This window comes from Salmo trutta, chromosome 28, assembly GCF_901001165.1.
Source record: "Salmo trutta chromosome 28, fSalTru1.1, whole genome shotgun sequence".
Taxonomy (NCBI): Eukaryota; Metazoa; Chordata; class Actinopteri; order Salmoniformes; family Salmonidae; genus Salmo; species Salmo trutta.
In genome coordinates this window covers 10,578,266-10,592,429 of record NC_042984.1, presented here as the reverse complement: position 1 = coordinate 10,592,429, position 14,164 = coordinate 10,578,266, and the positions used below count along the sequence as shown (strand labels likewise).

The following is a 14,164-nucleotide window of genomic DNA, read 5'->3' as shown; positions in this document are numbered from 1 at the left end:
GAAACAAGATTATCTCTTTGATTGAACTCTTTGGCCTGAATGTGAAGCATCACGTCTGGAGGAAACCTGGCACCATCCCTAAGGTGTAGCATGGTGGTGGCAGCATCATGCTGGGGGAATGTTTTTCAGCGACAGGGACTGGGAGACTAGTCAGGATCGAGGGAAAGATGAGTGGAGCAAAGTACAGCGAGATCCTTGATGAAAACTTGCTCCAGAGCACTCAGGACCTCAGAGTGGGGTGAAGGTTCACCTTCCAATAGGACAACGACTCTAAGCACACAGTCAAGACAATGCAGGAGTGGCTTCGGGACAAGTCTCTGAATGTCCTTGAGTGGCCCAGCCAGAGCCCGGACTTGAAACCGATTGAACATCTCTGGAGAGACCTGAAAATAGCTGTGCAGCAACGCTCCCCATCCAACCTGACAGAGCTTGAGAAAATCTACAGAGAAGAATGGGAGAAACTCCCCAAATATAGGTGTGCCAAGCTTGTAGCGTCAGACCCCAAAATAATCAAGGCTGTAATCACTGCCAAAGGTGCTTCAACAAAATACTGAGTAAAGGGTCTGAAAACTTGTGTAAATGTGATATTTAAGTTTTTATTTTAAATAAATTAGCAACATTTTCTAAAAACCTGTTTTTGCTTTGTTATTATGGGGTACTCTGTGTAGATTGATGAGGGGGGAAAAACGATTTAATCAATTTTAGAATAAGGCTGTAACGTAACAATATGTGGAAAAAGTCAAGGGGTCTGAATAATTTCAGAAGGCACTGTACATATAGACATATATTTCTATAGATGTATATATATCTTTGTGTATTATATAATATCTATATTTCATTCAATTTCCGTCAACAAAGTGAAAAGTGTCAACAACAAAAAATCCCAAAAGGAACAAATGTAGCAAAGGGCATATCTGGAAGCCATTCTATACTGTTATTGTTTCATTTTAGATTATTAAGTGGTAGCTCTTTAAATTCAGTATTTACAAAAAAACACAACAAAGCATGCCGATAAAATAATATAGTACATTATTTCTAGTTTCTTTTAAAAAGTTCATTATTTTCCAGTGATTGTGCCATCATAGCTCGCACTGCACATACAAGTATATTTCTTATTTCTGTTCATTTTATTTCTCCAAGTAAGTTCACTGATCAATACATCATTCATCTAAAACATGACATCCAAAATGAGCACGGGCTGAAACTGGATGGCATTGTTTGCTCTTATGGTTGAAACGTCATTGATCGATCAAATCAGGAATGTATTTGGTTTAAAGTGTGCAGCAGTCAAACAGACGGACGTTATCTGTAGACATATTGTAAACAGACCTCTAGATAGTAATAATAGACAAACATGGGGATATCAGGTACGGGTACAGGCAGTGTTCAACACACCCTAATGGCTGGGGTGGTGCGTCCCTAGATACTAGGTTGTTGTCTGACCAGGCATCCGTTTGTTTGTTTGTTTGTATAGATGAACAACCATTACATCACTCCTGTGTAGAAAAAAAACTGCAAATACCTTTAAGAGGAACTGTTATTGTTATTGTCTTGACTTGTCTCACCTGCCTGTCACTCACAGGGATCTAAATCATCTCTTTGGGCCGGCCTAGACTAGCGCTCGCTCTCGTTTCATTTGAGTAGCTTCAAAGCTGCCTCACGTTTTCTTAAAGGCACGATTCTACTGTGAATCATGAATCATGACTTGATACGAGTTGATCATACGAGGCCTATCTGATAAAAGTCTAATTGAATTGTATTCTGCAGAGACAGAGAAGATCTGTGAGAAACGACGGTTGGACGGGTCACGTCCCTTTGACCTTCTTACATCCCCAGGCAGATTCTTCATTTATCAAACAGACAGCTAGGTGACCAATCAAATAATAGCCTGCTAGCACATGACATGATGATGCAAGCCTGGGTCCAACATCCACACACTATACACAGTGTTGAAGAGGTCCCACAAAGCGCAATGATATACTGACAAACATGGGACTTTCAAGCACTCACTCCTGCTGAAGACATAAGCACTATTTTCCCTGCTGCTCCGGCTTGCCATCTTGACTTTCTATGATAATTTTTCATTCATGGCAGTCAGGCTAGAAACTGTGAAGGGTCCAGGAGAGGTTCTGTTAAGTCTCTCCTTTGGTCCTTTGTTATACCATCCCCCACCTCCCTGAATAAGTCTATCCAATCAGATATATTTTTATTCTCCACAGTACAACCCTTAAGCCTTCTATGGCCGACCGTCTTTCAGTCCTTTAGTACATCATGCCAGGAGTGGCTGAGCATGTCCTACTGCTCTATGTAACCTCCATGGTCCCCTCTATGTACCCTCCATGGTCCCCTCTATGTACCCTCCATGGTCCCCTCTATGTACCCTCCACGGTCCCCTCTATGTACCCTCCATGGTCCCCTCTATGTACACTCATACTTTTATGTCACTTTTATGTCTCTATGCTGTTTTATAGATTAACTACATTTTACATTTACATTTTAGTCATTTAGCAGACGGGTTTTATCCAGAGCAACTTACAGGAGCAAAATCGGCAGATTTTTCTCTGGGATACGAACTACTATGCCACATACATTCTCACTGCTTGAAATTCAAACTTTCTTCTGAGAAGGATTGCATTGCATCAGAGGACATCTACATACTTCAGAGCTGGAAACTCAAAGTGTCTAGAAAAGGCTATCGATGTGCCACTGGGTCACAGTGAACGATAGTCTAACAGGGAACTGACTGAGTGACAGAGGACAGAAGTGAATCAAATAAAAACCAGAAAAGATCTATGGAAGCATCAGTATATCAGCTGTTTCAACATCTCCCATCATCCTCCCCCTACAGTATTACTGATACGTCTCGCTCTTCCCTGTCCGCAGACAGACAAAGCATTGGAGGAGAATTTTAGAATTTGAACTGACATTGATCTGTGAAGGATATGGATATACAGGATATGGATATACAAGATATGGATATACAAGATATGGATATACAGGATATGGATATACAGGATATGGCATCAAACATTGCCTGTTCGTACTGCCACAACAACAAGAAGGAGTTGGTTGGAGACCACAGGTAAGGGTGGTAACTGTAGCAACAAAGGTAAGGGTAGTAAACATGTTATGTAAAAACTAGGGTCTCTTAATAAGCCCCAGATTAGGTTTGTTTAGAATGTTCTGAAGTGTCTTCTAAATCTGTGCATCCTCATTCTTATTCTGAAGATATATTCCTGATTGAACTCAGCAGCAACTATGCTTGTCCCTCTCAGAAAATTAAAAAAACATTCTAGTTTGTGTTTTTCTTAAATGTTCCAGAATATCGGTTTGCCTCTGAGGGTGTAACTACATCCTCAATTAAAATCCCAATGGGTGTCATAAAAAGTTCGGTCTGGCAGTTGAAAAGCAACATTATAGTGAACGGTGGGTCACACCACTTTATTCCGTTAATATTGTATATATAGACATATATCTGTCATATATGTCAATCATTTTCCAGTTATATTTCTCCTAAACATTTTTCCAGTGGACTGCCTCCAACGTATGGTCAAGCCATTAGAGTAGTATGATTATTAGTGTCTTGTGGACTATGATTACATCATGCATGATTCCTGATCAAAACATGCCTTCATGCAAGTCATATCTATGCATTGAACGAGCACAATAATTTATCTGAGACTCAGTCGGTCAGAGCGAGTCCCCGCCCTTCTTCAGCCCAAGTCTAAACACTGACTTGTGCCCCCTACCCAGTGTGACAGTATGAAAGCCCATGTAGAAAATGTATTTTTCATAATGTTAGTATAACAAAGCGAGAGAAGATGAAAAGAGACTAGTGTGACATGGGCTAAATGTTATTTGTTCTCCTTTTTTTTTGCTGCTCAAATAATGTAAAGATATAAGTATTTTCAGCACAAACTGACAAAGTAAAAACTTTGTCTGCTGTTCTGTTTTCTTTCTTTCTCTAAACGTTCATTCTTCATATTTAAAACTTGATAAGAACGACAGTGCAGGAAGTGGATGTTACAGAGACCATGTCAGACTGCGTAGTAGAACAGTTCTAGAAGGTTCTGTAACATAGGTTCCGTCCCGTTCCTCTCCTGAGGTGCTCCCATAGTGGTGGACATTTCGCTGCAGGGGCTCGTCCACACAGGGTGCTGGCAGTCAGAGACTCTTTGCTCCAATAAATCTCCCTCCATCTTGTTTGCAGAGGTTTCTCCCTTCTTTTCGATGATCCTGAACATATATATTAATATATAGAATGCCAATGGCGGGCACACTATTATTGAGTTATTATTGATAATTATTTATATTATCGTGGTTCTTCCTTACATTATTTCCAAGAAATAAAGAAGAAATTTATCATCAGGTAGTAAAATCCTTTAGTGATAATGATGGTGTCCTAACTAAATTCTTATCGTGGGCAACATGTACACCGCCATCTGTGTTTTGCTTCAACTGACCCTAACTATCCAACGCCGAATCTCGATCCTTCCTTTTGTGTTAAATTGAAGTCTGTAAAAAAAATGTTTTGGTAGTTTTCGTACATTTTTTAAAACTTGCAAATTATATTTTTTATACATTTGTCTGTTTGTTGGGCTCAGAGTCCCTTCTGGCTGTGTGTAGTATTGGAATAATGACAGGTACAGAACCCTGACTAAAATTTTGATTCCCGCTCATCTTTTTGATTTCTCTCCTTCTCTTTCCTCTCTCCCTCGTTCTCCTGTTTCTCCTTGTCTGGTTTGGTCACGCTGTCGTAGGAGGGGAGAGATGCGGTGGAGGCTGTGCTCTCTTTCTTCTCCTGGTTGTTGGTCCCTCCATTCTCCAGCTTGGTCTTGGGCCTGCACTTGCAGATAAAGCCCCGTTTGAGGAGGTGAGCGCGGTAGGCTTTTTGGATGCAGCGTGCGGATACGTCCTCCTGGCGCCGGCGCAGTGTCGTGGTGATGGGCTCGTACGACACCTTGGAGGGGTTGGCCTGCACAAAGCGCTCCTCCATCTGCGTGCGTAGCATGTCCAGCTCGCCGCTGTCGCCCAGCACGCGTTTGGTGAAGGCAAACAGGATGTCCAGGCAGTGGATGCGGTCGCCGCTGACCATGGGCATGTCCATGGCGATCAGCTCGATGGTGTTGGGTTTGGGAACGCGGAGAGGGTGCTCCAGGGTGTCTGCGAAGTCACCCAGTTTTGCGAAGGTGATGAACTGGGAAGCGGCGGGGTCAAATTTCTCCCAGATTTCATAGAAGGTCTCAAAGTCGTCTTCACTGAGCGGGTCGGCGCTCTCTTCTGTCGCTACACTGAAATTCTCTAAGATGATGGCGATGTACATATTGACTACGACAAGGAAGGAAATAATGATATACATCACAAAGAAAAATATGCCAACTGAGGGGTTGCCGCAGTTGCCTGGCGCAGGTGCACCTGGGTTCTCCAGAGTTGGGTCGCAGTCAGGAGGGTAGTTGAGGATGGGGAGCAAGAGACCATCCCAGCCTGCAGACGTGGTGATCATGAATAAGCAGATCATGCTGTTCCCGAAGGTCTCAAAGTTATACATGTCGTCTATCCCGGCCCCGTGTTTGACGTAGCCGAAGTTGGACATTCCGAAGATGCTGAAGATGAACATCACCAGGAAGAGCAGGAGGCCGATGTTGAACAGGGCAGGAAGTGACATCATCAAGGCGAAGAGTAAAGTCCGTATGCCCTTGGCCCCTTTGATCAGACGCAGGATGCGGCCAATTCGAGCCAATCGGATGACCCTGAAGAGGGTCGGCGATACGAAGTACTTCTCAATGATGTCAGCCAGGAACATGCCTGTGGAGGAACAGGGTGGAGGAGACAAGACACCCAGAAACAACAAAGTTAGCAGACATGACTCAACCAGGGCTGTGGCAGTCATGACATTTTGTCAGCCGGTTATCGTCATGCAAAAGACTGCCGGTCTCACTGTAATTGATTGTTAATTAACAACATGAAACATGTTTAGCAACTGTAGACCTCCACGCATACAAGCCGCTGATGGGCACCTTTGTAACATCTACATTTTAAAAAGTATAATAAATAAATGTAATATACACCATCACAATACATCCATTATATATTTTAGTCAGGTCTAAAGAAACATTATGATATGAATATTTTTTTTCAGAAGAACAGAATATGAGTTGGCCTACTGTAGTGCTTTGTTATCTATGCTCCATGCGAGTGCGAATATTAAGTAGCTATGTTGAGCATAAAAGTGATCATTTGAAACAGGTCCTATATGTATGCTAGATTTTGAGTTATTTGGCAACTGTAGTTGTGAATGATACAAACCTTAGAATCAAAACATATATGGGCTGCATAATGTGACTATAGACTATCGATGATTTGAGAAAGTAGCAAAAAAGTGGTGCTCTGTTCCTCACCTCAGGCTGCACAGCCGTTCTCTCATCAAGTGATCATATTTTCACCCATCAGACTATTCTCAATTTAATCTAGTCTTTATTTATATGCAACATTAGTTTAGATTTAGAATGGCCCAAATGGGAAGGAACAGAGCAGGGGGGGAAATAAATGTCCTTTGTACACAGTCAAATAGCGAATGGAGGCCGCCCGCTTTCCTACTGGCCCGTTTTGTAGGCTACTTCAGTTTTATAGTGGGTCATGTGCTTTCCTACCAGCCCGTTTTGTAGGCTACTTCAGTTTTATAGTGGGTCATGTGCTTTGAGATATAAATATAAAGAACACTTATTTCACTCCAAGCATCAACTGTTTGAGGAGCATGCTCTCACTGCCTGACAGGTGATATTCCTGTTTGAGGAGCATGCTCTCACTGCCTGACAGGTGATATTCCTGTTTGAGGAGCGTGCTCTCACTGCCTGACAGGTGATATTCCTGTTTGAGGAGCGTGCTCTCACTGCCCGACAGGTGATATTCCTGTTTGAGGAGCATGCTCTCACTGCCTGACAGGTGATATTCCTGTTTGAGGAGCGTGCTCTCACTGCCCGACAGGTGATATTCCTGTTTGAGGAGCGTGCTCTCACTGCCTGACAGGTGATATTCCTGTTTGAGGAGCGTGCTCTCACTGCCCGACAGGTGATATTCCTGTTTGAGGAGCGTGCTCTCACTGCCTGACAGGTGATATTCCTGTTTGAGGAGCGTGCTCTCACTGCCCGACAGGTGATATTCCTGTTTGAGGAGCATGCTCTCGCTGCCCGACAGGTGATATTCCTGTTTGAGGAGCGTGCTCTCACTGCCCGACAGGTGATATTTCTGTTTGAGGAGCATGCTCTCACTGCCCGACAGGTGATATTCCTGTTTGAGGAGCATGCTCTCGCTGCCCGACAGGTGATATTCCTGTTTGAGGAGCATGCTCTCGCTGCCCGACAGGTGATATTCCTGTTTGAGGAGCATGCTCTCACTGCGTGACAGGTGATATTCATGTTTGAGGAGCGTGCTCTCACTGCCCGACAGGTGATATTTCTGTTTGAGGAGCATGCTCTCACTGCCCGACAGGTGATATTCCTGTTTGAGGAGTGTGCTCTCACTGCCCGACAGGTGATATTCCTGTTTGAGGAGCATGCTCTCACTGCCCGACAGGTGATATTCCTGTTTGAGGAGCATGCTCTCGCTGCCCGACAGGTGATATTCCTGTTTGAGGAGCATGCTCTCACTGCCCGACAGGTGATATTCCTGTTTGAGGAGAGTGCTCTCACTGCCCGACAGGTGATATTTCTGTTTGAGGAGCATGCTCTCGCTGCGTGACAGGTGATATTCCTGTTTGAGGAGCGTGCTCTCACTGCCCGACAGGTGATATTCCTGTTTGAGGAGCGTGCTCTCGCTGCCTGACAGGTGATATTCCTGTTTGAGGAGCATGCTCTCACTGCGTGACAGGTGATATTCATGTTTGAGGAGCGTGTTCTCACTGCCCGACTGGTGATATTCCTGTTTGAGGAGCATGCTCTCACTGCGTGACAGGTGATATTCATGTTTGAGGAGCGTGCTCTCACTGCCCGACAGGTGATATTTCTGTTTGAGGAGCATGCTCTCACTGCCCGACAGGTGATATTCCTGTTTGAGGAGTGTGCTCTCACTGCCCGACAGGTGATATTTCTGTTTGAGGAGCATGCTCTCGCTGCGTGACAGGTGATATTCCTGTTTGAGGAGCGTGCTCTCACTGCCCGACAGGTGATATTCCTGTTTGAGGAGCATGCTCTCGCTGCGTGACAGGTGATATTCCTGTTTGAGGAGCGTGCTCTCACTGCCCGACAGGTGATATTCCTGTTTGAGGAGCGTGCTCTCGCTGCCCGACAGGTGATATTCCTGTTTGAGGAGCGTGCTCTCACTGCCCGACAGGTGATATTCCTGTTTGAGGAGCATGCTCTCACTGCCCGACAGGTGATATTCCTGTTTGAGGAGCATGCTCTCACTGCCCGACAGGTGATATTCCTGTTTGAGGAGAGTGCTCTCACTGCCCGACAGGTGATATTTCTGTTTGAGGAGCATGCTCTCACTGCCCGACAGGTGATATTCCTGTTTGAGGAGTGTGCTCTCACTGCCCGACAGGTGATATTCCTGTTTGAGGAGCATGCTCTCACTGCCCGACAGGTGATATTCCTGTTTGAGGAGCATGCTCTCGCTGCTCGACAGGTGATATTCCTGTTTGAGGAGCATGCTCTCACTGCCAGACAGGTGATATTCCTGTTTCAGGAGCGTGCTCTCACTGCCCGACAGGTGATATTTCTGTTTGAGGAGCATGCTCTCGCTGCGTGACAGGTGATATTCCTGTTTGAGGAGCGTGCTCTCACTGCCCGACAGGTGATATTCCTGTTTGAGGAGCATGCTCTCGCTGCGTGACAGGTGATATTCCTGTTTGAGGAGCGTGCTCTCACTGCCCGACAGGTGATATTCCTGTTTGAGGAGCGTGCTCTCGCTGCCCGACAGGTGATATTCCTGTTTGAGGAGCGTGCTCTCACTGCCCGACAGGTGATATTCCTGTTTGAGGAGCATGCTCTCACTGCCCGACAGGTGATATTCCTGTTTGAGGAGCATGCTCTCACTGCCCGACAGGTGATATTCCTGTTTGAGGAGAGTGCTCTCACTGCCCGACAGGTGATATTCCTGTTTGAGGAGCATGCTCTCACTGCCCGACAGGTGATATTCCTGTTTGAGGAGCATGCTCTCACTGCCCGACAGGTGATATTCCTGTTTGAGGAGAGTGCTCTCACTGCCCGACAGGTGATATTCCTGTTTGAGGAGCGTGCTCTCACTACCTGAGAGGTGATATTCCTGTTTGAGGAGCATGCTCTCACTGCCCAACAGGTGATATTCCTGTTTGAGGAACATGCTCTCGCTACCTGAGAGGTGATATTCCTGTTTGAGGAGCATGCTCTCGCTGCCTGACAGGTGATATTCCTGATTGAAGAGCATGCTCTCCCTGCCCAACAGGTGATATTCCTGTTTGAGGAGCATGCTCTCGCTGCCCGACAGGTGATATTTCTGTTTGAGGAGCATGCTCTTGCTGCCCGACAGGTGATATTCCTGTTTGAGGAACATGCTCTCGCTACCTGAGAGGTGATATTCCTGTTTGAGGAGCATGCTCTCACTGCCCGACAGGCGATATTCCTGTTTGAGGAGCATGCTCTCGCTGCCTGACAGGTGATATTCCTGTTTGAGGAGCATGCTCTCGCTGCCTGACAGGTGATATTCCTGTTTGAGGAGCATGCTCTCACTGCCTGACAGGTGATATTTCTGTTTGAGGAGCATGCTCTTGCTGCCCGACAGGTGATATTCCTGTTTGAGGAGCATGCTCTCACTGACCGACAGGTGATATTCCTGTTTGAGGAGCATGCTCTCACTGCCCGACAGGTGATATTCCTGTTTGAGGAACATGCTCTCGCTACCTGAGAGGTGATATTCCTGTTTGAGGAGCATGCTCTCACTGACCGACAGGTGATATTCCTGTTTGAGGAGCATGCTCTCGCTGCCTGACAGGTGATATTCCTGTTTGAGGAGCATGCTCTCGCTGCCCGACAGGTGATATTCCTGTTTGAGGAGCATGCTCTCACTGTCCAACAGGTGATATTCCGCCAAAACTCTGTATGCCATGGGCTCTACAACATTGTTCCTGCAGCTGCCCAGTGCTTCATTTGGGAAACCAAGTGAAACCTGTTCGGGAACATCGATAGTAATATGTTTTTGCAACTAAACATATTTCACAAAATTGTTGACAGGCTGTCTGCGCGCTGGAGAAAGGAATAAAGGACCGAGAGGAGGTGGAAACGCATGGTGCTGAGATATTCTGTATAGCTAAAGGTAATGTGTCAGCCAATTAATTACTAGACTATTCAAAATAAAATACAAATGCACTAATTGTAGGCTAACTGTGCTGCCCTGCACAATCAATGAACCAACAGCATCGCCTAGGGCTATACGTCCTCTCCCTGACTCATTTTGGAGCATAGCATAAGGTAACCAGTCCATCCAGTATGCATAATAATACAGTCCACACTCAAAGGCCATTACTCAAATTAGTTACATTTTGCAGTATAGGCTAGACCAATTATGTACTAAAGACATCTTAAATCAGTTTTGTTGTATGTGTTTCTGCCATTTGTATGCAGTAGGCTGTGTATTGTATAATGGCACAATCATAATTTTAATTCAGGTTTTTCTTTCAGGCTTGGGCTCATAAGCCTATGCATATGCATCAGCTCTAATATGGTTGTGGGTGTTTTGAATGAATCATCACCTTAGAAAGCATTGTCCATTTCGTTGTGTTAGGCTTTGAAACAACATCCACAACAACCATGTTTTCCACGGTTTCAACCTGCTGTTGAACTTCCTTCTTCAAATTGACCATCACAGTGAGGTGAGTTTTAAAAGTACTATAGGTCTACTTTTTTGATGATAAGTGATTGATGTGATTTTCTCTCTGCATTTGCATTGATGCCAGAGTGGTTAGAGGGACAATAGAGCCCTGAGTACCTGGCCTTTAGGACCTGATGGTAGTTAGGAAGTTGGGTACTACCAAAGCATGTCCAGAGTGCATAAAAGGAGATTACTGTGTCTCAAAGGTCACATGGAATTTTACTGCAGTCATGACTGCTGGTGTGGTGTTAATATGGTCCCCGCAACAGCCTAGACTCAAACCAATGTCTATCTTAAAGATGTCTCTCCCCTTCTACAATTTTTGGAATAGTGATAGTACAGATGTAGGATCTTAATTTGACCAATATTGTCGCAGCAAAATATCCCTGAGACAAAAGGACTTGAACGTTTAGTCCATAATGTTGCTCAATGTAAACTTCCGGTGCCGACAGAGATGGCCGCCTCGCTTCACGTTCTTAGGAAACTGCAGTATTTTGTTTTTTATGTATTATTTCTTACACTGTTACCCCAGGAAATCTTAAGTCTCATTACATACAGCCAGGAAGAACTATTGGATATAAGAGCAACGTCAACTTACCAACATTATGACCAGGAATACGACTTTCCCAGAGAGATGTTTGTCCTGGGTCCACCACCCAGGACAATGGATCGGATCTCAGCAGGCGACCCAAAACAACGGCGCCGCAGAAGGGGCAGACGCAGCGGTCTCCTGGTCAGGCTCCGTAGACGGGCACATCGCTCACCGCTCCTGAGTATACTACTAGCCAACGTCCAGTCTCTTGACAACAAGGTAAACGAAATCTGGGCAAGGGTTGCCTTCCAGAGAGACATCAGAGATTGTAACATTCTCTGTTTCACGGAAACATGGCTCACTCGGGATATGTTATCACAGTAGGTACAGCCACCTGGTTTCTTCACGTATCGCGCCGACAGAAACAAACATCTCTCTGGTAAGAAGGGCGGGGGTGTATGCTTTATGATTAACGAGTCGTGGTGTGATCATAACAACATACAGGAACTCAAGTACTTTTGGCCCGGGCTGGGAAAATTCTGGATTATTGTTACTCTAACTTCCGCGTCACATACAAAGCCATCGCCCTCCTTTTGGCAAATCTGACCACGACTCCATTTTGTTGCTCCCAGCCTATAGACAGAAACTAAAACAGGAAACGCCTGTGCTCAGGTCTGTTCAACGCTGGTCCGACCAATCTGATTCCAATGCTTCAAGATTGCTTCGATCACGTGGACTGGGATATGTTCCGGATAGCGTCGAACAACAACATTGATGTATACGCTGATTCGGTAAGCGAGTTTATTAGCAAGTGCATCGGTGATGTTGTACCAACAGCGACTAATAAACCATCCCCAACCAGAAACCGTGGATTGATGGCAGCATCCACGCAAAACTGAAAGCGTGAACCACTGCTTTTAATCAGGGCAAGATGACCGGAAACATGACCGAATACAAACACTGTAGCTATTCCCTCCGCAAGGCAATCAAACAAGCTAAGCGTCAGCATAGAGACAAAGTAGAGTTGCAATTCAACGGCTCAGACACGAGAGGAATGTAGCAGGGTCTACAGTCAATCACGACAAAAAGAAAACAAGCCCCGTCGCGGACCCCGATGTCTTGCTCCCAGACAAACTAAACAACTTCTTCGCTCGCATTGAGGACAATACAGTGTCACCGCCACGGCCTGCTACCAAAACCTGCGGACTCTCCTTCACCGCAGCCAACGTGAGTAAAACATTTAAACGCGTTAACCCTCGCAAGGCTGCTGGCACAGACGGCATCCCTAGCCGCGTCCTCAGAGCATGCACAGACCAGCTGGCTGGTGTGTTTACGGACATATTCAATCAATCCCATCCCAGTCTGCTGTTCCCACATGCTTCTAGAGGGCCACCATTGTTCCTGTTCCCAAGAAAGCGAAGGTAACTGAGCTAAATGACTATCGCACCGTAGTACTCACTTCCGTCATCATTAAATGCTTTGAGAGACTAGTCAAGGATCATATCACCTCCACCCTACCTGACACCCTAGACCCACTCCAATTTGCTTACCGCCCCAATAGGTCCACAGACGACACAATCACAATCACACTGCACACTGCCCTAACCCATCTGGACAAGAGGAATACCTATGTAAGAATTCTGTTCATCGACTACAGCTCAGCATTTAACACCATAGTACCCTCCAAACTCGCCCCCAGGTGGTGAGGGTAGGAAACAACATCTCCACCCTGCTGATCCTCAACACTGGGGCCCCACAAGGGTGCGTTCTCAGCCCTCTCCTGTACTCTCTGTTCACCCATGACTGCGTGGCCATGCACTGCGTGGCCATGCAAGTTTGCAGACGACACTACAGTGGCAGGCTTGGTTACCAACAACGACGAGACCGCCTACAGGGAGGAGGTGAGGGCCCTCGGAGTGTGGTGTCAGGAAAACAACCTCACACTCAATGTCAACAAAACAAAGGAGATGATTGTGGACTTCAGGAAACAGCAGAGGGAGCACCCCCCCTATCCACATCGACGGGACAGTAGTGGAGAAGGTGGAAAGTTAAGTTCCTCGGCGTACACATCACGGACAAACTGAAATGGTCCACCCACACAGACAGCGTGGTGAAGAAGGCGCAACAGCGCCTCTTCAACCTCAGGAGGCTGAAGAAATTTGGCTTGTCACCAAAAACACTCACAAACATTTACAGATGCACAATCGTGAGCATCCTGTCGGGCTGTATCACCGCCTGGTACGGCAACTTCTCTGCACACAACCGCAAGGCTCTCCAGAGGGTAGTGAGGTCTGCACAACGCATCACCGGTGGCAAACTACCTGCCCTCCAAGACACCTACACCACCCGATGTCACAGGAAGGCCAAAAAGATCATCAAGGACAACAACCACCCAAGCCATTGCCTGTTCACCCCGCTATCATCCAGAAGGCAAGGTCAGTACAGGTGCATCAAAGCTGGGACAGAGACTGAAAAACAGCTTCTATCTCAAGGCCATCAGACTGTTAAACAGCCATCACTAACATTGAGTGGCTGCTGCCAACATACTGACTCAAATCTCTAACCACTTCAATAATTAAAAATTGGATGTAATAAATGTATCACTAGTCACTTTAAACAATGGCACTTTATATAATGTTTACATACCCTACATTACTCATCTCATATGTATATACTGTATTCTATACCATCTACTGCATCTTGCCTATGCCATTCGGCCATCGCTCATTCATATATTTTTATGTACATATTCTTATTCATTCCTTTACACTTGTGTGTATAAGGTAGTTG

General features: G+C 45.6%; 1 protein-coding gene across 4 annotated transcripts in view; it reads right to left on the bottom strand.

The window, feature by feature from the left end:
• Window positions 1–764: 764 nt before the first annotated feature.
• scn8aa (sodium channel, voltage gated, type VIII, alpha subunit a) overlaps window positions 765–14,164 on the bottom strand; it is a 117,867-nt gene continuing 104,467 nt past the window's right edge. For all 4 annotated transcript variants that reach the window (XM_029718577.1, XM_029718580.1, XM_029718578.1 and 1 more), the window contains one exon: window positions 765–5,805. In XM_029718577.1, coding sequence (XP_029574437.1) covers window positions 4,658–5,805 — 1,148 coding nt within the window. In that variant the 3' untranslated portion in view covers window positions 765–4,657. The remainder of the gene's footprint in view (window positions 5,806–14,164) is intronic.